We start from the raw sequence: 27,897 nt of genomic DNA on the forward strand, positions 1-27,897 counted from the left end.
AGGGGAAAAAGTAGTTGTACTGACAGAGAGGTGCGAGACCTGGGGAGAGGCGTATATGGGCATCTCGGGCGGGGCTCCAAGCTCGGCAGTCACCCCCGCGAGCCCCTGGAGGCACCGATTCAGGGGGCGGTTGGCAGACCTTCCCCGCCCCCTCTCCGTCTCGCGCCGCGTGCCTCAGAATCCTACTCAACTTCTCCACTCTGCTCTTCGATTCCACCCCTCCTTTCCCTGTCCGCGAGTATGATTGGCGAGTGCGGGGATCCCTCAGCATCGCTCGTCCTATGGCGAACGCCTCCGGGCCGCCCCTCCTCCGCTCCGCCCCTTCCCCGTCTTCCCCTCCCCTCCCGATGATGGCCCGCCCCTCTAGCCTCAGCGCTTGGGAGCGGAGGGAGAGTAAATACAACAGGAGCGCAAAATGGCGGAGTCGCTGAACCCAGTTCACGGTGCTGCCGCCGCCCCGGAGAAAGAATCGTTCTGCAAACCGCCGCCGCCTCCCTCTACTCGAGACCCATCATGCTCTCTGTCGGCCAAGAAAGTCAGGACGGAGGAAAAGAAGCCGCCGCGAAGAGTAAACGGGGAAGGGGGCGGTGGCAGCGGCGGGAATAGCAGGCAGCAGCCGCCTCCGCCTCAGAGCTATGGCAGCCCCGCGTTGTGGAGCTTCGCGGCCGTGGCCGCTGCCGCCACCCCTCCCGGCGGCTTCTTTCCCGCGGGCACCGCCACTACTTCCTCTTCTTCCTCTTCCTCCTCCTCTTCCTCCTCTTCTTCCTCTTCCTCCTCCTCTTCTTCCTCCTCCTCCTCTTCCTCCTCCTCTTCTTCACTCTCTCCTCAACCTCTGCCCCGCAAACTGCTTGTCTCCCCGACGCTGCTTCACGCTCAGCCCCACCACCATCTTCTGCTCCCGGCCCCCACTGCAGCTAACGCTAAGCCTCGGAGACCTAAAGAGAAGAGGGAGAAGGAGAAGAGGAGGCACGTCGTCGCCGGGGCGGGGGAGGCCGGAGGGGCCGGAGAGGAGAACGGGGAGGTGAAACTCCTGCAGAGAGGTGGGTGCTCGCCCGGGCCCGTGGGGTGGCGGGCGCAGAGGACAAGATAGGGAGCGGGCCGCGCGGTCTGGGCAGTGGACAGTGCCGGGACTCTAGAGCTCCAGCCTCTTTCCGTCGCCCTCCCTGGGCAGGGGGAGGGGTCGTGGTACCCAAGAGAAGGTTGGCTAAGGGCTGTCCAGCCCCCGGCTAGAATGGGGTGGCCCAGGTTGGCAGCGCGCTCCGGGAAAGGACCTCTCTTCCCGAGGTGACTTGGTCGTCACCCCTGGGACAGGAAATGGAGCCTGTAATTTTAGTAGCCAGGGAAGGGAATGACTGAAACTCTTCCTTCTCGTCCTCCTCAACGCCCGTTTGAGCCTTCGAGATGATGCGCCGTGCGACTGGGCTTAGCTTCCTATAGGGGACCCACGTAAGATGTCTCTAGGTGCTGCTGCACTAGATCCCGGGGAGGGAGGCGTGGAGCGTGTTGCTTGCCGAGTGCCTAGATTTGATCCGCGAACCGTGTATTTGAGACGCTGTACCCCCTCACCCACGCCAGCGGTAGCTGCTGCTTCTGAAGATCCTGTCAAAAAAAAAGGGGGGGGGGGGAGTTGGTGTGAGAACACTGGCGTCAGCTGGAAGCTACCAGAGGCCTGAGCTTTTCATCCCTATTAGGGAAATGAGGTAGCGTCCTGGGCGCTGAGTATGCTATTTCTCTTTCTCTCTCCAACATAGACGAGTTCTTGAGAGATTTTGGTGACCTTGCTCGAAACTCTTGCCCTTGCCCCTCAAAAGGTATATATGTTTGCTTTTATGTTGCCTATAATGGAGATAGATACATAAGGGAGATTTAACTTTTTTTAAAAAATGACAAAAGTGGAGGTACATTTTAGAAGCAGGGGCTTAAGGATCTGATCCTGGAAAAAGTATTTCTTTCAGTTGTAGAACTGTTAACATTTTTCAGGCACTACTTATTTTAAAAAATTGCTTATGGCAACTATTACGGTATGAAAATCTATCTGATAATTGAGTTTATAACTTGGAGAGTAGTTGAGAATTAGAAATATATGTGGTTTTTCAATTCCAATAAATAGAAATAGCAAAAAACTTTAGTATTGTTGCTGCTTTCGATCAGCATCTTACAATCACGAAAATCGTTTATTTGAATTGGGTTTCTTTTATCATTGACAATATTACTCTTGCAAATGATTTCTTAGCAACATTGTTACTTCCGTTTTCTTGTTTTATCTGTAACAACTATGCATCTAAGCTCAGCCATTTAATACTTTGGGATTCCCCACCTTTGGGGAGTTTCCTTTTAAAGTACTTTTGAGACTGACAGTTATTCTGGTTATATTCAGAAATACTAAGGAGCATATATCTTGAGGTTATTTTGTTTTCATTATTGGAAATCTTGATGATGGCAACAATTTTTTTTAAAGTACATTTTCCTTGAATGTTTTTCAATTTCTATTCTTAGTAATTAGGGAATAACCATATGACTCCTTTGCCATATTGGTCTTTGTGATAAAAAAGGAGTTTAATGATATATTTTCTTTAAGTTTCTTTTCCTTCAATTTGTGAATAATAAATGGAATTTCTAAGATTATGGCCAGAAAAAATGAGATTTAGAATGCTTTAAAATATAAAATACATCCAAGCACTTATTAGTAATGTTTCTGATCTTAAGCAACATTTAAAATCTCTTATTCTTAGGGTTATGACTATTTTAACCAGATAAACAATTGAATTATATTTGTTTTGTAACTTCTGTAAATTCAGTTACATAATTTCTTTTTTTCATTGTTTGAATTTTGTGTTGAAGTTATCTCAAGGTGGCATATTTCCTTCTTGAATTTTTTTTTCTCAAAAAGAACACCTAGGTAGTCAATCTGGCATATTGGATAGAGGGTCAGCCTTGTAATCAAAAAGTCTTAGATTCAAGTCCTAACTTTGTCTCTTATTTTAGGGTAAGTCATTTAGCCTTTCAGACAGATCTCTAAAGGGGCTTCTTAATCTTTTTGTTGGTTTAGAACATTTTGACAAACTAGCAAAATTGATTCATTTCATCTCAGAATAATACAAAGAATTGAAATATGGGTCATAATAATGATTCAGGAAAGATCAGATTGTGATCTTGAGAAGACTCATACACTTTTGCTTTAAGACTTTAAAGCTGCAGATCTGTATCTTAGAGATTGTTTTCACATCTGGAATTCCCTACACTCATGAACTAGGTATCAGCCTAGGGGTTATTATTTTTTTCTTTTTAATGATCATGTTACTGTTTCTTTTGGAGGAAAAAAACTCAAGAAAATATAATAACTAGTAGTTTTGAATCTTTTGTTGGTATATTCGTAGAAATCTTTGCTTTCTAATTGAGAAAGATTGATCCATATCCTATTGAAATATTATCATTGATTGAATTAAGAAATAAAAATAATTTTCTCTCTGAATAGTAATAGTTCTTTGAGCAGATAAATGACATTTGACTAATACTGATGTTCCATTCAGATAGACATGTATAAATATAATTCAACCTTGCAAATATGGGATCTCATGATATACTTATATGCAGTATATACATAGATATATTTAATTTTTAGTTTGTTTTTTTTTTAAACTGGAGATAATAAGCTGAACAGTTATAATAGTAGAGAAGCTACGTTGTTTAACCTACAAAGTCAGCCTTGAAGCCAGGAAGACCTAAGGTCAAGTTCTACTTTTCAAATATATTGGTTATATGACCCTGGGTAAATCATTTAACTTCTCAGTGCTCCAACCCACTTTCTAAGACTATTAATTGCAGAGATGTTGTAGACTTTCATTGATAAGGGATATTCCTTCATCTAGGAATCCCCTATACCTGCAAAATTTTGGGATCAGTTTTTCTCTCCAACATTAAGAACATTTTTCTAGACACCTTAACTTAATTGGTTCTATTAGCTGGTTAGAGTGTCACACATATACAATGTCTTTGATTTTCTTAAAATATATAGCATGTTAAATTCCCTAAAGTGTATGCATATGTATATATATAATGCAGTTCTGCAATTTGTCTGTGATTTAGGCTTTGAGAACTGTACTTAGTCTTAGAAATTTGCCTTTGGCCCTGAGATTGAATAACTTGCCTTACACAGCAAATGTGACTCAGGCAGGACTTGAATCTCAAGTATTTGAGAATCCAAGGTCTATACTCTATTCATTAGACTATACTGCCACTCAAAAGTATATTTACAAAATATATTTAAATACTAAGTTAAAAGATTAGTTATGTAATTTTGCTGCTCTGTTAGGCTCAGATCAGAGGGACATAAAACTGTTTATGTTATTGCCACATGAACTTGGCTTATGGAGAAGAGTGGTGTTAAATTTACTACCGCCTACCCAACTTTTGCTGGACCTGTCTTTCAAGTGGCATGCAGAAGCTTGAACTCCTAATTTTTTCCTCAACAATTCAGATTAAGAGGAAAACTATTTTCAAGGTTAAGATATTTCTATGAAGGACATGAATTTCTGTTTACAAAAGTTTTTCTCTTTTGAAAGTAAAATTAATTTGTTGCAAACATTTCCAGACTATATTTTAAATGTAAATAAACAGTAAATTGGTACATTTAGTTGAATACATTTTTGTGTATTTATATCTATGTATGTTTTTTCCCCTATGAGGCAGAAATATCATAAATTTTATTGGCCAGATTTTAAAATTAAGGAAGTTTGTGAAAATTACCTGTTTATCCTTTTGTGGCTCAGACCTTATTGGCCCTAGACTTTGTTTCATTTCCCAGTTTTTAGTAGTTAGAAATAGGAGAGAAGGAACTTGGCTGTTAGAGATAGGCTGGCTAAAAACGGCTATTATATCTGACAGTTTTGGGTGAGGAGCTATTTAGCTATTTATGTATCGATTTCAATGCCTTTTACATGTTTTTTCCTTTTTTTATCATAAACTTAAAAAATCAACAAACTTGAATATTTCAGTATAGAAGAACAAAAAGAATTGCATATAAAACTGAATCTTAAGAACATCCTAGGACATCCTTTGATATTTTTTAAAGTGCATATGAAATGTTAACAAAGTAGTACCCACACTGCCTGCCTTGTCTGTTGATCTTTCTGAACTTTCCTTTTCTGAGGTGGTTTTAAATGTTTCACTGAAGATCTTTTTAAAAAAATCTTTTACTACCAATTGATTAGTCAACAAAAGCATAATTACTAACCACTCACTCTTAACTACTCTCTTCTCTATTGCCTCTCTCCAGAAGCTCACTTGTAACAAATACTTAAATTGATTCCAGTGTCTTTTTAAAAGCCTGTAGCATCAAATAGTTTCTCCTATTTCTGAACTAATATACTATTTCCATTTTGACATTATGCTATTATTATGTATATGTTTATTATATACGTGTCTTGTTTCCTCAACAAAGCTGTAAGCTCCTGAAGGCTTGGACCTTAAAGTCCCCATCCTACCTAGCACATAATAATAACTGTAGAAGCTGTATTGAACAAATGCAGTAAATAAAAAATAATATTTTGTGAAAGAATTGATTTGTCTTAAATAAACTTGAAAATAAACAGACATTTTCTGAGTGTGTATTGTTTGTTCCAAATAGAATTTAAGAACAAGGACTGTATCATTTTGTCCTTGTGTCTCTAGAGATTAGTAATAAATGTTTTTGTTTAATTAAGAATCATTAGAATTTAGTTAGTGATTAGTTTATCCTTAATTTCATTTTTATTCCTCTCCCCAACATAATCAAAGGACAAAAACCACTGACAAATAGCAAAGTCCCTTTTTGGGGGGAGAAGATGAAGTGATGAGATTAAACTTGGCTTTGCATTATGAGGCAATGATAGATATTTTTGGACTGTACAATTAAAATTCTGTCATAGAGAACATTGCTCAAACAAGAAGACTATTAACTTAAGCTTGGTAAAATATTTATTTACAAATGGCTGGTTTTTCTTTTCCACCTTTTGCTAATCATTTTCTGGCCTTTATTCTTAAGATCTTGGAACCTTTTCCATTTTCTTTAGTCTTCCTCTCTGGCTTTGCTATTTACCCTTTCTGTACTGCAACTGTCAGCTTTTTCAGTCCCTAATAGAAACAGTTCTGACAGTTTTCCATTCTCCTGCTGTCATTTATGTTTATTAAAAAAATAAAACACCAGTACATACTTTTGTAAGAGTTGTTAGAATATGAATATGGAAATATGTTTAGAAGAATTGCACATGTTTAATCTATATTGGATTGCTTGCTGTTTTAGAGAGTGGGTGATGGGAGGGGGAGAGGGAGAAAAATTTTCAAATACAAACAAGGTTTTACAAAGGTGAATGTTGAAAACTGTTTTCCTATGTATTTGGAAAAATAAAATACTATTTAAAAAGAGTTGTCAATATTTGAAGAATATTTTACATTGTATTCTTGTATTTAAAAAAGCATTTACTGTAAGCAAATTGTTCAAGATATTGGACTAGACAATGAACATATAAACATTAAAAAATTATAAAGTCTGTATTCAGGGAGTTTATATTCTTTTAGAATGTGGTTAATGTAGAATATATACATACAGAGAACTAATTCATGACAGAGGCAAAGGAAGTTTTAAAAACATTAATCTAGCAATGGTATAAAGATTGTTATTGCAATCAAGAGAAATTGAAAGCAAGTTATTTAGGAGAGTAATATGATGGCTAGATAAAATGATCTATAGGAAAATTGAGAAAGAAGAGAAGCCTCTTTAGCTAGAGAAGGTTTTTTGGAATATATGAAATATATTTGAAGAAGGAAATTTTCTGAAAGGCAGGGATCAAGTTTCTGCAAAAGGTTTGATAGCTTCTAATGGCCTTGTAGACAAGATGGAGGGATGTAATACTGGTTGACAGACAAGACCCAAAGAGTGATGATTGTTGGTTAACTGCCAACCTGAATGAAGGCCCTTATCTAGTTTAGGATCCTAGGGCTCTGTCTCTTGCATTGTTCTGTTGAATATTTTCGCAGATAACTCCAACAAAGCCATGGATGACATTTATCACATTTTCAGAAAGCTGGAATGATTATTTTGCTCATTCGAATCATAGAATCAAGATCCAAATAGATACTAAAATGTTGAAAAGATTGGTCAAATTTGATTTTTTAAAAAAGAAGATAAAATTTAATAAGTTCTGTTCTCTTTTCCCAGTATAGTGGATAGAGAATTATTCTCAGGGCCAGGAAGACCTGGTTCAAGTCCCACTTCCAACACAAACTGGCTGTGTGAGCCTAGTCAAATTGCCTACTCTCTCAAAGCCTCATCTTTTTGCTCTAAGTAGCTCTGGAAAACTATGAAAGAAGATAACAGCAGCTAATTTTATATGACACTGAAATTTCAGGCCCTATTTCATTTCTGGTTTTATTATAATGGAAAGGTAGATCTGGATTTGATGCTTTTTTTTTTTTTCCCCCTCAACCTGTTCCTGGCTATTTTTTATAGATAGGAATAGGACCTTTTGTTCTCCTTGAACCTCCTGCTTTACTCCTTGTTAACAAAGTTGGAGACAAGATTAGAATTCTGTCCTTCCTCATAATACACATAATAGCTACGGGGGTAGGTAGCTAATCTCTTAGCCTCAATTTCCTTATCTTTAAAGTGGAAAAGTAGCTACCTCAGTTTGTGCTGTGAGGACCAAATGAGATAGCATATGTAAAGTGCTTGGAAATCTGTAAAGCTATAAAGGCTAACTATATTACTATGTTTCCTTATTTCCAGTGTTCCATATTCTCACAGTTTCTTTGCCTTTCCTTCCTCCTCCTGTTGTTTTCGAGGAAAAGGTGACCTTTTTTTTTTTGCTTGTTCAAAACTTCTCTACTTGTGTCAATGAAATCATGTCTTTCTATCTCCTTCAGAAGTTTATTTCATTTATCATTGTCTAGTGTAACTCAGCTTCAATCTTTCTCTCCTTTTTTGCTGCCTGCACATATGTTCAAATCTAACATCTTTTTTAAAAAGCCTTCAAAAATTGCACATATTTAATCTATATTAGATTACTTGCTTTTCTAGGGAAAGGGGTCTTGGAGGGAAGGAAGGGAGAAAAATTTTGAACACAAGGTTTTGCGAAGTTGAATGTTGAAAACTATATTTGCATGTATTTTGAAAAGGAAAACCTATTATTAAAAAATACCCCAAACAAACCTTCACTTGATCCATCAATTCTTTCAGGTTACTATCATATTTCTTCCCTTCTCTGTGAATTTCCTAGGAACATTTGGTTATATTTGATGCCTTTCCTTCTTTAGTACCCACCACTTTGCTCTTTATACTCTGATTTCTCGGTATACCAAGATTACCAGCAGTTTCTTAATCCCTAAATCTGCACCTTTGTCTCAGTGCTTATTTTCCTTGTCTTCTGCATCTTTTATTTGTGTTGATCACCCTCCTGCATATTCTTTCTTCCTTTGGCTTCTGAGATATTGATGTTTCCTCATATTCTTTTTACTATCATTTGTTCACCGAATTGACTCAATATCCTTTATAGGAAACTCCTTTACTCTATGCTCCATATCCTGTCTCCCAAGTATAGCTGTTACCTAGAGCTCTTTTTATTATCACTTGCTAAGCTTCCTCTTTTTTGACATTTCTTATGATGTAATTATGTTTCATTACATTGCATAGCTACTATTTATTGAGCTTTTCTCTCAATTCTTGGGTGCATAGTTTCCTAGGTGGTTTTTGTTTTTACTTCTTAAAATTATGCTGCTTAGGATATTTTCGTTGAGAATTCTTTTTCCTGCCACTAACAGTAGTATTAGGATAACTTTTTCCCATAGTCATGTCAAGATTGAATTATAGTTTGTTATTTTAATGATAATATCTCAGAATTGTTGTATTTTATTTCTCTGATTTATTAGGAGTTTGTTATTGATAATTTGGGTTTCAAGAATTTGCTGTTCATAATCTTTGTTTTATCTCTTTAAGGATTTGTTCATAAGTGTATATATTTTTATAGTCAAGTCAGCAAGCATTTGTTGTGCGTATGCTGAGATAAGAACTATGCCAAACGCTAGAGTTCGAAAAAAAGACAAAAAACAATCATTTTCAAAAAAGCTCCTAGTCTGATGGGAGAGTCATCATACAAACAACCATGTACAAAAAAAAAATTTCTTGTAGAAAGTGGGATTTTAGCTAGGACTTGAAGGAAGACAAAGAAACTGGCCACATATGAGGGAGAGCTTTCAGACTTCAAGTTGGCCTTGATCTTTGAGATCACTTTTGGATCTAAATCCCTGATACTTGTGATTGAAAAAAAAGAAAAAAAAGTGTATATAGATAGATAGATAGATAGATAGATAGATAGATAGATAGATAGATCGATCCTGTAATGGATATAGTTTTGCAGCCTAGAAGAACCTAGGGGTTCAAGGCCCACTTGTGATACTCAATAGCTATGTCATCATAGGCTGGTCCTTTAATTTCCCTGAGCTTTAGTTTTTTGTTCTTAAAGAGGATAATAACCCCTGTAGTATAAACCTCACAGAATTGTTGTGTGGCCCAAGTGAAGCAATATTTTAAAAAATCTCTATGAATGCCACTTCTTCTTCTCTTTGTTGAATAGTAAAGGATTTTCACCTTACTACAATTTCTGCACATGCAGCATTCCAATATACTAATTTTGTGGGGTTTTTAAAAAGGAAATATTTTGATTTATTGATGAATTTGGAATGTGACATAAGGTCTGCTATCCTGTTGTGTTATGTTCCCCAACAATCTTCCTTCTCTTCCTTGGATTTATCAAATATTGCTCAATCATATGAACTAATATGTTTCATTGAACTGTGTTTCTTCCTAATTTTAAAAATTTAGTACAATTTTGACATATACTACTTTGTATGATTTGGCATCAGACACTGTTGGTTCCCTTTTTTGCTTTATATTTTCCCTTTGTGTTTCATTTTGTTTTTCATTTACAGTCTATTTTTAGTTAATAGTGTAAAGTTTTCCATTGGTATTTTGATTGTTAGTTGCATTTTTAAGGTATAAATTAATTTTATTAGTATATCCATTTTTACTATATCAGCTCAACCTGGCTATGTATATTGAATATCTTCTTTTTTCTTGACTGCATATAGGATTAGATGTGTGTAAGTAACTCTTTAAGAGTTATGAGATTATAGAAACTTTTTCTACAAAGACCAGTACATATCTGTTTTGCAATGTCTAGTTTTTTCAGAGGTCTTCCTATTTTTATGGTCATTTCTTTTTAAGCCATTTTGCTCGTTGATGGTTTTTTTTAACTGAAATAAGTCATTGAACTTCATAGATATATCTTACATTTTGCTTTTGCTGAAATCATTTGTAATTGCAGTTAAGTTTTTTTAGTCTCAGTTTTTAAGTAAATTGATATACTATATAAAAGATATTTAAAGCTCTTTTTGCTTGATCTCTTAATATTTTAAAGAAAATTCTAGGTAAGAATAAAATGTTTATTTTTTACTGGGAAAACATAGCATTTCTTCTTAATTTGTATTACTAGTTTATGGATTGATAATATTTTTAAACACATTTCCTTAATAGAACTTTGAATTCATTATTTTAGAATATAGGCAATCAAAACACTTTAATTCTGTGGGGTCTTTTTAAAAAGATAATTTTTTAAGAAATTTATTAAAAAACAAAGAATAAAAAAATGAAAAACAGAAAAGCAAAACGAGATAAAACAGAACATCTTGTCCAGCAGAACATCAGGGAAGTGTGTGTGTGTGTGTGTGTGTGTGTGTGTGTGTGTGTGTGTAAAACAACAAATTAGCAGTTCAAGAAAGGATATATGAGTAGAAGAAATTATATTCATGATTATCCATCTATACTTCCTTGCAGATTATTCTTTTGTTTTCTATTTCTACCCCCTTTCCTTCCTTCCCCCAGTTCCTCTTACCCCCTCTCCTTCTTCCCCCCATAAACCTCCCTTTCCTATCCCTGCTAATTCTTTCCCTTAATTCTGCTTCTTAACTTACCTCACTGTTACTTAACCTTCCCATAAGGTTTTTTATACAAGACCCATCCAATATCCATTCTCTCTGTCTCCTCAGGGAGAGCTTGCTGATAGTTAGCCAACACTAACCCCAGGAGTCTTGTGTTTTCTTGAACTTTCAGTTGAGTGAGTGATTGTAAAGATATGTTCTGCTATAAAAAAAATTGCTTTTGAAATGTGACTTTTGCTATTTTATTAAAGGTACTTGAAATATGTATGTAGATCACTTTTTTATTTTGCTTGTTGAAAGAGGCGCCTTATATATTTTTTTTTCTATTTTCTATTTATGAAATAGGTTATGCATTATTTGTTCTTTAAATATTTTGATAGAATTTAGTTGTGAATCAGTTCTGTCTTTTTAATGAATGCTTTATTCAGTTCCTCCTTCAAAATGTGCTTATATAATCAATATATCAGTTTAGGAATTTTACATTTTTTTATAATCTGAATTTTTTCTGTTTCAGATAATGATTTACCCTTTTGTTTTCCACTTTTTTGTTGTTTGTTCTAATTTTGTTTTCCATTTTCTTAATTTAATTTTTGTTTATACTTTTTGGTTTATCAATTCCATTGTTCTTAAAAAAAACCCTTGAATTATTTTCTATTATGAAATTTATTCTTTAACCCAGATATTTCTTATTTTGTTTGCTGTTAGTTTTTTCATTTTAAATTTCTTTAGCTTAGCTGAAAAAAAAAAAGCATTATTTTTCTCTCTTTCTTTTGAAATATTTTTTTCTCATCTCTGCCTCTTAAAAGTTTTACTGAGTCAACACTTTCTTCCATGTGAGACCTTTCTTAATTCTATTATCCCTCTACAACACCCCCCCCATACTTTTTTTCTGTGTGTTAACACATGTATATCTCCTTTTTTTAGATGTGTGCATACATATGCCATTTTTTCTTAATATAAGCCTCTTAAAGAAGTTTCATTTCTGTGTTTGTATTGCTTAGCACAGATTTTGCCACTTAATTAAAAGTTTAATAGATGCTTTTTGGTTTATTGTTGAATGTAAATTTGTCTTTGAATAATAGAATGGCTATATCATAGATTTTGATTTATTCTATTTATATCGTCAATTTGTAGTTTGTTTCTGTAACTTGTTCTTTAACCTAGTCAATATTAATCAAGTCATCTTCTAGTTTCCATGGGGACTTGCAACTTTTTATTGTTGATTATACTTTTTAGGCATTAAAATCCATAATGTAATGTTTAGAATTTGCAGCTATGTGAATTAACTTACATCTTCATTAGGTCCTTTTTTTGTAACGAGTGTTCATGATTATACCATGTTTTAAAAAAAAAGCAACATGTTCTTGCATTTTCACAGTAGTTTTCTTACATATGTGTGTATATTACATAGATATATGTGTGTAAAATGTCTTCATACATGTACAGATAGTTTTTCCAGCACTGTTTAAATTTAATTTCTTTATTTACCTTTTATAATATTCTGTTGTAGTATTGAAATCTTCTTTAAGTATTGATTTCTCCCCTTATCTACTTTAACTTGATTTTTTTGTAAATTTAGTTATAAAAATATAGTTAACATTTTTGGGGTACTTATTAAATTCCAGGTATTGTGGTAATCAATTCGAATTTCATTCGATCCTCACAATAACCCTGGATGATAGATGCTATTATCATCTTCCTTTTACAGGTAAGGAGACTGAGGGAAATAGACTTAACTCATTATCACACAGCTAGTAAGAACTTGAATTCAGGTCTTTTTATCTCCAAGTCCAGGACTCTATCCAATGGTGATATCTAACTCTCTAATTTGTCAGTTATTGTCAATTATACCTTTTAAACATAAGTTGGGTAATTTCCTCTATTTGTACTTCTCACATTTTAACTTTGTTGTATATATATCTAATTCTTCTTGTTAGGCAGCAAACTTTCTGAGGGTTGAATGTACATATTATTTTGTCCTTACATTTCTTATCCCATTGTACAGCATTTTGTGTATAGTGGGCATACTTGAAAAAGATTTTTTAAGAGTCTCTTGAGTTATACTTTTAATCAGAAAGAAGAAATATGGCCAGAGTGAGATAATCTTGTCATTTGTCAAATTAGCTACCCAAATAGTGTAGCATTATTTAATATATTGGTGTTAAGAGGAATTATTTGCAGATCATACAAATGCAGAAAAGAAAAATAAGTTTGATGACTGATCAGAATTAAAAAAAGATAAACTAGAGCTAGTGTGTTGAAACTAACAAAATCAAATAGGCGAGCAAATATAATAAATGTGACCATACTACCTAAACTAATCTATTTATGTAGCGCTATACCAATTAGACTCCCAAAAAACTATTTTGATGATCTAGAAAAAATAACAACAAAGTTCATATGGAAAAACAAAAGGTCAAGAATTTCAAGGGAATTAATGAAAAAAAAAATCAAATGAAGGTGGCCTAACTGTACCAGATCTAAAATTATATTATAAAGCAGCAGTTACTAAAACCATCTGGTATTCGCTAAGAAATAGACTAGGATCAATGGAATAGGTTAGGTTCAAAGGACAAAACAGCCAATAACTTTAATAATCTAGTGTTTGACAAACTCAAAGACCCCAGTTTTGGGGAAAAGAATGCAGTATTTGACAAAAATTGCTGGGAAAATTGAAAATTAGTATGGCAGAAACTAGGCATTGACCCACACTTAACACCATACACCAAGATAAGGTCAAAATGGGTTCATGACCTAGGCATAAAAACGAGATTATAAATAAATTGGAAGAGCATAAGAAGTTTACCTCTCAGACCTGTGGAAGAGGGAGGGATTTATGACCAAAGAAGAAGATCACTATTACCACAAAATAGAAAATTTTGATTATATCAAATTGAAAAGCTTTTGTACAAACAAAACAAATGCAGACAAGATTAGAAGGTAAACAATAAACTGGGAAAACATTTTTACAGTCAAAGGTTCTGATAAAGGCCTCATTTTCAAAACATATAGAGAACTGACTCTAATTTATAAGAAATCCCATTCTCCAATTGATAAATGGTCAAAGGATATGAACAGACAATTTTCAGAGGATGAAATTGAAACTATTACCACTCATATGAAAGAGTGTTCCAAATCATTATTGATCAGAGAAATGCAAATTAAGACAACTCTGAGATACCACTACACACCTGTCAGATTGGCTAAGATGACAGGAAAAAATAATGATGAATGTTGGAGGGGATGTGGGAAAACTGGGACACTAATGCATTGTTGGTGGAGTTGTGAACGAATCCAACCATTCTGGAGAGCAATCTGGAATTATGCCCCAAAATTATCAAATTGTGCATACCCTTTGATCCAGCAGTGTTTCTATTGGGCTTATACCCCAAAGAAATACTAAAGAAGGGAAAGGGACCTGTATGTGCCAAAATGTTTGTAGCAGTCCTATTTGTAGTGGCTAGAAACTGGAAAATGAATGGATGCCCATCAATTGGAGAATGGCTGGGTAAATTGTGGTATATGAATGTTATGGAATATTATTGTTCTGTAAGAAATGACCAGCAGGATGAATACAGAGAGGACTGGCGAGACTTACATGAACTGATGCTAAGTGAAATGAGCAGAACCAGGAGATCATTATACACTTCCACAACGATATTATATGAGGACATATTTTGATGGAAGTGGATTTCTTTGACAAAGAGACCTAACTAAGTTTCAATTGATAAATGACGGACAAAAGCAGCTACACCCAAAGAAAGAACACTGGGAAACGAATGTGAACTATCTGCATTTTTGTTTTTCTTCCCAGGTTATTTATACCTTCTGAATCCAATTCTCCCTATGCAACAAGAGAACTGTTCGGTTCTGCAAACATATATTGTATCTAGGATATACTGCAACATATCCAACATATAAAGGACTGCTTGCCATCTAGGGGAGGGGGTGGAGGGAGGGAGGGGAAAAAATCGGAAAAGAAACGAGTGCAAGGGATAATGTCAATATAAAGTAATCATTAAATAAAAATTTAAAAAAATTTATAAGAAATCAAGCCATTCTCCAATTGATAAATGGTCAAAGGATATGAACAGACAATTCTCAGATGAAGAATTTAAAACTATTTATAGCCATATGAAAATATGTTCCAAATCATTATTAATCAGAGAAATGCAAATTAAGACAACTCTGAGATACCACTACACACCTGTCAACTTGGCTAGAATGACAGGGAAAGACAATGCGGAATGTTGGAGGGGATGTGGGAAACAGGGACACTGATAAATTGTTGGTGGAATTGTGAACACATCCAGCCATTCTGGAGAGCAATTTGGAACTATGCTCAAAAAGTTATCAAACTGTGCATACCCTTTGATCCAGCAGTGTTTCTACTGGGCTTACACCTCAAAGAGATACTAAAGAAGGGAAAGGGACCTATATGTGCCAAAATGTTTGTGGCAACCCTGTTTGTAGTGGCTAGAAGCTGGAAAACAAATGGATGCCCATCAATTGGAGAATGGTTGAGTAAATTGTGATATATGAATGTTATGGAATATTATTGTTGTGTAAGAAATGACCAGCAGGATGAATACAGAGAGGACTGGCGAGACTTACATGAACTGATGCTAAGTGAAATGAGCAGAACCAGAAGATCATTATATACCTCAACAATGATACTGTTTGAGGATGTATTCTGATGGAAGTGGATCTCATCAATAAAGAGAGCTAATTCAGTTTCAATTGATCAAGGATGGACAGAAGCAGCTACACTCAAAGAAAGAACACTGGGAAATGAATAGAAACTGCTTGCATTTCTGTTTTTCTTCCTGGGTTATTTATACCTTCTGAATCCAATTCTCCCTGTGCAACAAGAGAACTGTTTGGTTCTGTACACATATATTGTATGTAGGATATACTGTAACCTATTTAACATATAAAGGACTGCTTGCCATCTGGGGGAGGGGGTAGAAGGAGGAAGGGGAAAAATCGGAACAGAAGTGAGTACAAGGGATAATGCTGTAAAAAATTACCCTGGCATGGGTTCTGTCAATAACAAGTTTAAAAAATTAAAAAATTAAAAAAAAAAAAAAAAACGAAAAAAGAAAGAGGAAAAAAAAAACAAAATCAAATAAGTAGAAGTGAATTTCAAATTTTGTACTGTGAAAAAAAAATCAAATATATAAGTTTAAGGCTGGAAAAAACCTGATATAATAGCATTTTATATGAATGTGAATTAGTTATTTTTAGCAGTCTGTTGTGGTGAAGTGGCCAAGCAAAAAAAGTGCCATCTTTGGCCAATTTAATCAGAGTTATTACTTTGTAGAAAAGTTTTTACATTTGTCATTTTCCGTTGGACTCTGAATTAGATCACATCTGGTCTCTAATGTTAAGTTCTATATGCCATGTTTTAAGAGGGACTTTGAGAAAATAGTATGTGACTCTTGAAAGATGAAGGCCCTTGAAAAGTTTCCTAAATACAGGTCTGCTGACTTGTATTACTTTACGGCAAATATTTATTGATAAAGTCCAGAATATTTTTTTCTCTCAAATAATTAAGAAACTGACTATCCCTACTTGTGTCCTACAGCTATCCCCAGATTATTTCTTCTCTTTGGCTTCTTGCCCTCTTACCTTCAGAAAGTTGCCATATTGAGGATCTTGAGATAGTAATTTCTGGGAGAAAACTTAGATGTTTTAGTAGTGGTCCTGTTCTTGAGGTTCTATCACATCCAGGAATGGAGTTTGTTCAGCCATTTTTCAGTGGTGTCTGACTTTTTATGATCTCATTTGGGGTTTTCTTAGAAAAGATACGGGAATGATTTGCCATTTTCTTCTCCAGTTCAGTTAACTGTTGTGCTCCCCTGGATGATGGGGCATTATCATACTCGTGCTGCAGTTAATGTGGACCTCTGACAGACTTTTAGATCAACTGTAGTTCAGAAATCTTAAACTCAAACAATCCATCAGCCTCAGCTTTTACAACAGCAGGAACTACATGTGTGCATCACTCCTAGCTGGGTTAAAATAGTACTGGAGGGGATGTTTAGCTCATTGTAAGGAAGATCTTCTTGATAGTTGTAGCTATTAAGAAATTACATGAATTATCTTGTGAGGTATAGAACTTATTTGGAGAAGTGTGTAAAAAGAAAATGGATGATTAGTTTTAAAGGATGTTTCAAGATTTCCTTTTTGGGTAGGTGGTAAGATTAGCCAGTCTTTTAAGTTTTCTTCCTATTCAGTGATTCTGTTAGATGTTAATTGCTGACTGAGATTAGAGTTGGTGAAAAAGAACAGGCATAGAGGGAAGAACCTACATTTTTCTCTAACACATAATCATTTATACTGATAAAAGTAAAAAAAAAAAACTTTGATTATTAACTTTCTGAAGTATTTTTAGTGTAACTTGTATAAAGAATTCACATTTAGAAATTTGATGTTATGCTCCTGATATAAAGTGGTATAACAGTAAATAGATTATTAGATTTGGGTCTAGGAAAACCTAGTTCAAATTCTACTTCTGACATTAGTTAATTAACTTCTCTAGGATCTTTAGACACTTAATTTCTCTAAGTCTTTGTTTTCTTAACTATTAAAGTGGGAGTAACCTGTAGTACTTGCCTCATCAGGGTGTTGTGAGATCACATGAGGGGATATATTTAAAATGTTTTACAAATGTAATTTCCTATATTGCTATCATATTAATGATAAAACTAGCTTAATACATGTATTACATATAATATACCACTTTCAAGCTGGCAAAGAGCTTTACAAATATCTCATATGATCCTTATAACAACTCTGGGAGGATAGGTAGGATAATAGGTATTAAACTAACAAATTTTGAAAAATACTGTGTGAAAAGTTATAGTTCTTAAGAATATCTAAACAAATGTATATTTTGGTTCCTTGATTTTTTTGTTGTTTAGTCATTTGTCATATTTGATTCTTTGTGACCAGATTTAAGTTTTCTTGGCAAAGATAGTTACGTGGTTTGCCATTTCCTTTCTTCAGTTTATTTTATAGATGAGGGAACTCTGAGGTGGACAGGATTAAATGATTTGTCTAGGGTCCATAGCTAGTAAGTGTCTGAGACTGGAGTTGAACTTAGAAAGATGAGTCTTCCTGACTTCAGTTCTGGCCCTGAATCCACTGAGTCACCTACCTGCTGAAATCTATTAATATTTTTGTCATAAAACATACAGCATACTTATCATAGTTTTAAAATCTCCGGACTTATATACAACACCCGTGTTCATATCCTACTTCTTTTATTGCCTGCTTCTATGACCTTGAACAAGTCATTTAACTTCATCTGTAAAATGAGGGATTTGTCAGCAAGATCTGATTTCAAATTTGGCTTCAGATGCAAGTTTTCTGACTCTGGAAATTCACTTAAAACACTTGTCTCCTTCTTTTCTTCTCTCCCCTAAATGAAGGCTTTGGGTTAGATGGCTTTTAATGTCCTTTACAATTCTATAATTATGTAACAGTAAAAAATTGAATAAAATATGTAAACTTTCTATCTTAGTTGTCTTAACAGTGAAATACTTTTTTGTGTTTGACTCTTTTTGCTAATGGTATTAATATCTTGAATTGAAAGGTGAAGAAACTGAGTCTTGAGTTGTAAGTGGTAACATAGCTAATAAGTATCTAAAGATGGAATTTAGGTTGAGAATCTTTATGCCTGCCCAGAACCAGAACTCTATCACACTATTTCAAATTTTTCTTCCAAGTTTAATTTTTTTGGCAACCAGCCAAATTAAAGGTTGCTTTTTCTTGTTTTATGTTTTTCTGTCTTGGCCCATAACTACTATCTAGTGTCTGATTTAAAGGAACAAGGATGCTCTCTACTTTTTAAGTCATTTTAGGAAATGTTAAGTGGACTGTGTCAATGATTTTATCATGCTCATGGATGATTCTTATTCTTTGTTGCTTTGAATTTGTTGAGAGATAATTATCAATTGTCTATTGTGCAAAAGACATTGGACTAGGTACTGGATTTTTTTTGTACCAGTTTGTTATTTTAGTGTTGGATATTCCTGGTGGAGCAAATGAACATCACTTACTTAGCACACAGTATAGTGGAGTGACATGTAAATATTCCCTCCCTTCCTTTTCTCCCTTCCCTACTAAAGACTTTGTGGTTGCAATAGAATGCAAAAGAATGCAATAGAATCATTTTCTAGGGCACTGAGAGATTACATGATTTGTACATGGTCACAAAACTAATCAGAGTTAGAATTGGAATCTATGTTTTCCCTATTTCAATCTCTTTCTGTATTCACCTGTCTATCTGCATTTCGACTGTGCTAGAAATAAAAAAGTGAAGGAAACCACACAGTATCTTTCTCATTTTATGATCTAAACTCATATTAAATATATCTAACACCTTCACTGTCTGAGAAAGGAATATACATCCACAGAATTAAAGAATATTGAAGTTGAAAGAGATTGTTAGAGGTTATCTTATATGTATCTTATATAGACATATAAGATATGTCTACCCCTCATAACTCATTAATCTCTACAGTATTCTTAACAACTAGTTATCCAGACTCTATCTGGAAATCTCTAGTGATGATAAACTTGTTGCTTCCTCTACAAGTTATTTCATTTTTGGCCTGCTCTCATTGTTAGGAAGTTCTTTTTTTATATTCTTTCCTTGTATATCTCTCCTGCAACTTCTCCTTGTTTTTAGTTCTGCCTTTTAAGACCAAACAAAATACAAGTCAGTTGTGCTATGGTTGACATATGTGTTCCTAAAAAGCACCATACTATGGAAAATCACAGTGTAAACCACACTTAAAGTTTAAAATGTATTTGGTGATATAACATTCAAAAAAATAAAACACATAATAAAAAACAGTAGCACAGTTTTATGCATGTCACATGGTTAAGAAATACATAAATATTACAATAAATAATGGCAGTATTAAGACTCTTTCTTGGGCTGCTGTTCAGCTTATCCTCCAATTCCCATGACCTGGGTTTGTAAAGTCAAGAGGAAATTGGACAAGCTGAAACTTCAGACTGGGAGAAGCCAGGGAGGAAAGGGGGAGTTAGGGGTATACAGTGTGAGTGTTTCGGTTGGGGGAGATGGGTGAGGGTGTGAAGGCAAGCAAGGTTTTTATCATTTGATAAGAACCTAAAGTTAGCTTGTGGAAATGTCATTGGAAAGAATGAAGCTTGTAAGTTATTGTGAAGTGTACTTTTATTCATTTTCCTTGTTTCCTGGGTAAGAAATATCACATACCAATTCAGATTTCAAATTATGCTAAAAATATCCCCCAATATATCAATCCCATTGGAACAAATTCGAGTATTTTCAAACAAACATTAAAGCAAAACTGACTAATCCCTTTCCTATCTTTCAGATATTTAATATTTCTTTTTTCTTTTCCAAACTACAAAAAATATCTAGCCATATTTCTTTGCCCTCATTATTCAAGATTGTGTACATGTATTCGAGTCAATAGCTTGCCTTACACAAACTTAATTCATTTCAGTATTTCATTTCGCCTCTGGGTAGGAACTATCGCTTTAGGTTAGGCTTGCATTTTCTGTAGGTCGGAGGTACTACCATTCTTGTTCAAAGATCAACTTGACATGCACATTACTTGCCAAGGCTAGGGGGAATGAGGTTGCTTTTTGAAATCTGTGCGATCTGTTTCTGTTGATCATACTAGTTTCAACTTTACCCCTTTATAGATCTTAATAAGCACAAGGTACTTTGACTTCTCAGAATTTACTTAAAATTAGCAACTTGACATTTATGAACTTAGATTACCTGACCAAAATTTTCTTAGTAGTATTTTAATTGTCCTCATTATTAAAAAAAATTTTTTTTGATGTCTTTTTTCTAAAATTTTCACTAAAAATTTCCATGTTGTTCCTTATTCTTCCCTATCTCAACCATCCTATATAACAAATGTTTTTAAAAGATTAAAAAAAAGAGAGAAATCATCACAACTTTTTAGTACTATACATCTAAAAAGTCAAATACATTCCATGTGCCACACTTGTGGACCACTCACCGTTGTAAAAAAAGTAGCGTCGTAGGGTCTATATCTTTTTTTTTTTTTTGATTTTTAAAATTTTATTTATTTTTTTAAAAAATAATGGCTTTTTTAAAAATACGTGCAAAAATAGTTTTCAACATTCACCCTTTTAAAACCTTATGTTCCAAATTTTTCTCCCTCTCCTCTTCCAACCCTCTTCCCTATTCAGAAATAATCCAATATAGATTAAACATGTACATTTCTTCTAAACATATTTCTATATTTATCATGCTGCATAAGAAAAATCAGATCATGATGCCAGTTCCAATGATCTTGTGATGAAGAGAGACATCTACTACACCCAGAGAGATGATTGTGAAAACTGAATGTGGATCACAACATAACATTCTCACTTCTTTTGTTATTGCTCACTTGCATTTTGTTTAGTTATTCATATACTTTTTAAATTTGATTTTCCTTGTGCAGCAAGAGAATTGAATAAATATGTTTATACATATTGGATTTAACATATATTTTAACATGTTTAATGTATTTTAGATTGCTTGCAATCTAGGGGAGGGAGTGGGGGGAAGGACAAGGAAATCTTAAGCACAAGGCTATGCAAGGGTCAATGTTGTCAAATTATCCATGCATATGTTTTGAAAATTAAAAGCTTTATTAAAAAAAAAAAGAAAAGAAAAATCAGATCAAAAAGGGAAAAAAATGCTTCTCATCTTTTAGTCAGTAGTCAGTAAAACATATTAAGGCACTATTATATGTCCATCACGGTGCTAAGTACTAGGGATATAAAAAGAGGCACTTTCCTCAAGAGTTCATATTCTAATGAGAAGACAAGAAGCAAACAATTATGTACAAATTATATAATGAGTTAACAGGAAATAATTGAGAGAGAAAAGGCACTAACTAGGATTAACAGAGATTAGGAAAGCTTTATATAGAAGGTGAAATTTAAAGGAAGCCAAGGAAGGCAATAGATGGGATTGAGGAGGGAGAGCATTCCAAGTCTGGGGGACAGCCAGAGAAAATACCCAAAGCCACAAGATTGTCTCATTTGAGGGACAACAAGGAAGCCAGTGTCGCTAGTGTGAAGGGTACTTGTTAGGAAGTAACATTTAAGAAGATTGGAAAAGGAGGGGACTAGGTTATAAAGAGCTTTGAATGCCAGAGGATTTTGTATTTGATCCTGTTATCCTCCCTTCTTGACTTGCAAGTGAATTGGACTTAAGTGAAACTGGGCTGTGAAAACTCACCAGCCTCATTCTCTCTTCCAGAACTATTTGGAATGGCTGGAGAATTCAGTGAGAGATCTTGACCTTTTTAAGCAAAGACCCTTCCCAGGTCTGTTTGGGTAACAACCATTCTATGATTAAGGCTTGGGTAAGAAATGAGGCCAAAACAAATGGACTCTTTTACCTACTCAAAAAAAAAAAAATCTGGGAGAGGAAGACTCTTAGGGTTTCTGACCAGAATGGAAACAGTTGGTATTTATCTCACTCTGAGCTATCAAAAAACAAATTGTGACTGAGTTGAGATTTGGGACCATTTGGCCAATCTGTGAGAGCCAGAGGGATTTGGGTTTTAGGTTTGGTATAACAGGTCCATATAAATCCCAGTGAGCTTTAACAGAGCTTGGTTTTTCCAAAGCTGTATTTCTAGAAATCATAAATGATTCTGTATTTGATCCTATAGAATATGGGAAACCATTAAAGTTTATTGAATAGAGTTTATTGAATCCCTGAATAGAGGGATGACTGAATGGAGAAATGGAAAAAGGATTGAACTTGGGAGAGACTTGAGGCAAGTAAGTTAATAAACTTTTGCTATAGTCTAGAGGTGATGAGGGCCTGCAATGTCAGAGGAGAGAGGGAGCTTGTTTGAGAGATGTTTAAAAAGTGAAATTGCCAGGGTTTAGCAATAGATTGTACATGGGGGAGGGGAGCAGTAAAAGAAAATGAAAAATCAGGGATGATAGTGGCTAGGTTAAAAGCCTAGCCTGATGTCCTCTCAAGGATTTGGGGGACAGAGGAAAGAGCTTTGGGGGAAAGATAATTAATTTGATTTGGGATGTGTTGAATTTGAAGGTTGCCATTGGGTGTCCATCTCCTTATTGGTTCACCAATCAGATCTGATTTTTACCTGTCAGGGACATCTCCTTTTCCAAAGGAAATTGCCATGGTTTTTCCTTTGGTTACTTAGACCACTAACCATCAATTTATTAATTAGCCCAACTAATAAATTGATCATTACCCACCCAAAAACTCTTAAGCTTTTCATTTGTCTCACACAATTGGCTCCAGCTCATATGGAGTATTTGCCCAGATCCTATATAATTCTGGTCTTTTAACTGGGTCTTGCCTCTCCTTGCCTAACTACTTGTGAGGAAGGAGACTCCCACCCTTGTGGGGAGAGAGATCGAAATAAAATTCCTTTCTACTTTTACCTTGATAAATCTTCTTAATATGAACACTGTCTTCATCTTGTGAGATGAAAACCTTGAAAAACCTTGTGTTTCAAATTTTTCTCTTTTCTCCTTTCTCCCCCTTCTTTCCCTCTTCCCTAGACTACCAGTAATGCATATAGGTTAAACATATGCAGTTCTTCTAAACATATTTCTACACTTATCAGGTTGAACAAGAAGAATCAGATCCAAAGGGGGAAAAAATAAGAAAAAAACAAGCAAACAACAACAAAGGTTAAAAAAAAAAAAAAAAAAAACTATGTTGGGATCCACATTCAGTCCCCCCAGTCCTCTGTCTGGATTACAGATTTTTTGGAATCGGCCTGAATCTCACCTCATTGTTGAAAAGAGCCAAGTCCACTACAGTTGATCATCATATATCTTCTTGTTGCTGTGTACAATGATCTGGTTCTGCTCATTTCACTTAGCATCAGTTCATGTAAGTCTCTCTAGGCCTTTTTGAAATCATCTTGCTGATCATTTCTTATAGAACAATAATATTCCATAATATTCATATACTATAGCTTATTCAGCCATTCCCCAACTGATGAGCATCCACTCAGTTTCCAGTTTCTTGCTACTACAAAAAGGACTGCTACAAACATTTTTGCACATGTGGATCCTTTTCCCTTTTTTATGATCTCTTTGGAATACAGACCCAGTAGAAACACTGCTGGATCAAAGGATATGCACACTTTGATAGCCCTTTGAACATAATTCCAAATTACTCTTCAGAATGATTGGATCAGTTCACAACTCCACCAACAATGTATTAGTGTCCTAGTTTTCCCACTTCTTCTCTAACATCTATCATTATCTTTTCCTGCCATTTTAGCTAATTTGAGAAGTGTTAGAGTTGTCTTATTTTCAATTGTCTAATCAATAGTGATTTAAATTATTTTTTCATATGTTTAATTTTTTCATCTAAAAATTGTTCATATCCTTTGACCTTTTGTTAATTGGAGAATGACTTGTATTCTTATGAATTTGAGTCAGTTACATATTTTAGAAATGAGGCCTTTATCAGAAATCTTGGATGTAAAAATTTTTCCTAATTTTCTGCTTCCCTTCTAATTTTGTTTGTACAAAAACTTTAAAATGTAATCAAAAGTATCTATTTTGCATTTGATAATGTTATATAGTTCTTCTTTGGCTATAAATTCCTTTCTTCTCTACAGATCTGAGAGGTAGACTATCCTATGTCTCCAAATTTGCTTATAGTATCACCCTTTGTGTCTACAACCATATTTTGATAAAGGGTGTTACATGTTGATCAGTGCCAATTAGTTTTTGCCACACTTTTCCAATTTTCACAGAAGTTGCTAGAAAAAATGGAAAATAGTATAGCAGAAACTAGGCATTTTTCTATCATTATAAAGACAAAATTAGATTACATTATGTAGATCTAATTTATAATATTCAGTTTTCCTGGTTGATGTATGTGTTAGATTTACATGTGGTACAGTCCTCTTTAATTGTCCTGCCTCAGTTTCCCTAAATTGGTTCTGCCTCAGTTTCCCTAAATTGTTCTGCTTCAATTTCCTTAATTGTTCTGCCTCAATCCCCTTAGTTGCAAACCCCTCCTCTGATTCATTAAAGACTGTGGGCTACTTGCGGGGAAAAAAAAAAAAAAAAAAAAAGATTTACATGTGGTAGGTAAAGTGTTCATCAGTCTTTTAAAATTCTTTAATGAGGATTGTGCTCTTGTATTCAAGATATAAGGAAAATGTCGAAGTTCCATTTCTTAATAATGCATTCACACTAGAGAAAATTTTTTTCTAACTTTAATGATAATTGATTTTTTTTAGTGTTTTAAGGTTTGCAGAATGTTTTCCTGCTTGGTACATAGTGAGTGTTCAATAAATATTTGTTGACTTGCCTTTCTCATGATAACCTTACTCTGTGTATGTAGTATGAAGTGAGTAGTAGGATCCCGTTTTAGAAATGAGGCTTTGACAATTGTGACTTGCCCACATAGACAATAAATGTCTAAGATAGGAACCATATAGAAGCCCCTAACTAGAAAGCTGGAATAGACCTCAGTACACATCTCATATCTGAAAGGAATTCCTTCTATATAACATATCTGAAAAGTAGTCATCTAGTCCAAATTTGAAAATTTCTACTACTTGTCCTTTGTCAGCAGCAACCCGACAGGAAGGATTAGAGGCCATGTCCTAAAGGACTTAATCCCTTCAGCATCATAACCTTCTGCCTCAGAAAATGAATTAAGCAGAATCAGAAGAATAACCTACATAGTAAGAACAATAGTGTAAGAAAAAAGAAACTGTGAAAGACTTTGATCAAAACCATGATTTACCACAATTCCAAAGTTCTGATCTAAAATTCTGTCTACATCCAGGTAGAGAACTGATGATGAGTGAATCATATTTTTCCCTTTTTTTTTTTTTTTTTCCTTCAGAACATGGCTAATACAAAATGTTTTGCATGACTGCATAGGTATAATTGCTATTGTATTTCTTGCTTTCTCAGTGAGGGGGAAGAGAGAGGGAAAATAAAAATGAAATAAAAAAAAATAACCTCTGCATCAGGACTTCAATTTCCTGATTGGTGAGTACCTCATGCAGACCATTATAGAGGGTGTCCAAATAATCTTAGTGTAGTTGTACACTTTAATCCTGATCTTAATTATAGTGTAAGCATTAATAACTTAAAACAGCACTAAAACTTTTGGTATACCCTGCAGCTGGACTATCTGGACCACTGGAAGGTCTGTTGCCTTCCCAGTGTGAGTACTCTACATATTCCACTACTTTATACTTCTAGAATTCTAACCAAATCATTACTTGAATTTCTCCTGGGAAGAGTTACACCCCTATGATTTCATTACCTATCTGTTTTACATTCCAGTCCATTGACCATCACTTTTTTTTATCTACTGTCTTTCCCAATTAGAACATAAGCTTCTTGAAAGCAAAGGATGCCCTTAAATTTTAAATTTGTATTTCTAGGGTTAAGCACAGTTACTGGTACACAGTGAGCACTTAATGAATGCTTATTCATTCCTTTAAGCAGGAACCCACTACCTGACAGCACATTCCCATTTTAGATAACTTTATTTGGCAGTAAGCCTAAATTTGCCTGTTTTACAGCTTCAACCTATTGCTTCTTGGCATTAACCAGAACCTGTATAATCTCTCTTCCTTCTGACTGCATTTCAGATATTTGAAGATAGCTGTAATCCATTGAGTCTCTAGGCTTAAGAGCTCTAGTTCCTCACCTCCTGTTGATGTGTCATGGCTTGGAGTCCCTTTACATTTAGTTGTTCTCCTCTGGACTCTTTCTATCATATTAATGTCCTGTATAAATTCTAGCACCCAGAACTATGGAAAATTGTCTGAGCATTCACACGTTGTCACATACGTCTCTATTCTTGGAAGCTGTGTCCCTCTTAAAGTAGCCCATGGTTGCATGGTTTTTGTTGTTATATCACACTGCTCAGTCACATTGTGCTTGTAGTCAACCAAAATCTTTAGCTTTTTTTCAGACAACCTACTGATTAATCTTGTACTTCTGAAGCTACTATTTTTAATCCCAAATATGAGACTTCAAATCCCTGTTGAATATTATCTAATTAAGTTTAGCCCAAAGTGTCAAACTCAAATAGAAACAGATCCCTGGGGCCATATATTGACTCAGAAAGCCACAAATTTATATAATCTGTCTTATATTTTTATTTATTTTGTTAAACATTTCCCAATCACAATTTATTCTGGTACAGTCCTCACTCTCAGTTTTGTAGCTGTCTTGCAGCCATCTTTGACACTTTTCTTCTAGTCTGGCAAGATATTTTTGGAGCTTTACTCTTATTGTTTAGTGTATAGATTTGTTGAGCAGACTTTGTCCAAGTCATTATAAAATTGTTAAATAGCACAAGGTCAGGAATATACCAACTGTTCTTTGGTGGTATAATGGACAGAGAGTTGGGCCTGGAGTTGAGCATAGTTCAAATTAAGCCTTAGATACTTACTGGGTTTATGACCCTGAACAAGTCACTTACTCTCTCTCAGCCTGTTTCCTCGACTGTAAAATGGGGTATAATAATATTACCTATTTTGGCATGAGGCTCAAATAAAATATTTGTGAAAGCTCTTTGCACAATGCTTTGTGATAAATAGTATAAGTAGTATATAAATGTTTTCTTCCTTTTCTATCAAATGAGTTGTAATTTCATCTGATTGTATTATTGTGGAATTCATATCTTTACATTTTCTAAATGGGAATAGTGTGTGATATTTAGTGTATTCCTCTTTTTCATCATTTAGGATTTATTAAAATGTCATTCTCTCAAATTCGCCTTATATTCATACCCTATGGCCATGTGTATTCCTTGTAAATGTACTATTAGTGACAGTTATTAAGAATTACAAGTATCATTTTCCTGTGTGTGGATATAAATGGTTTAGTGCTGTTGAATACTTTGTTTTTGTT

At 34.8% G+C, this 27,897-nt stretch overlaps 1 protein-coding gene across 2 annotated transcripts in view; it reads left to right on the forward strand.

Moving 5' to 3' along the window:
• The first annotated feature begins 335 nt into the window (after positions 1-335).
• RSBN1L (round spermatid basic protein 1 like) overlaps positions 336-27,897 on the forward strand; it is an 87,889-nt gene continuing 60,327 nt past the window's right edge. The window contains exons 1-2 of one of the 2 annotated variants that reach the window (XM_051962016.1): positions 336-1,040; positions 1,752-1,811. In XM_051962016.1, the coding sequence (XP_051817976.1) occupies positions 416-1,040; positions 1,752-1,811 (685 nt within the window). In that variant the 5' untranslated portion in view covers positions 336-415. The remainder of the gene's footprint in view (positions 1,041-1,751; positions 1,812-27,897) is intronic. The other variant, XM_051962018.1, reaches the window with a different exon arrangement.

Source organism: Antechinus flavipes, chromosome 5 (assembly GCF_016432865.1).
Source record: "Antechinus flavipes isolate AdamAnt ecotype Samford, QLD, Australia chromosome 5, AdamAnt_v2, whole genome shotgun sequence".
NCBI classification, from domain to species: Eukaryota; Metazoa; Chordata; class Mammalia; order Dasyuromorphia; family Dasyuridae; genus Antechinus; species Antechinus flavipes.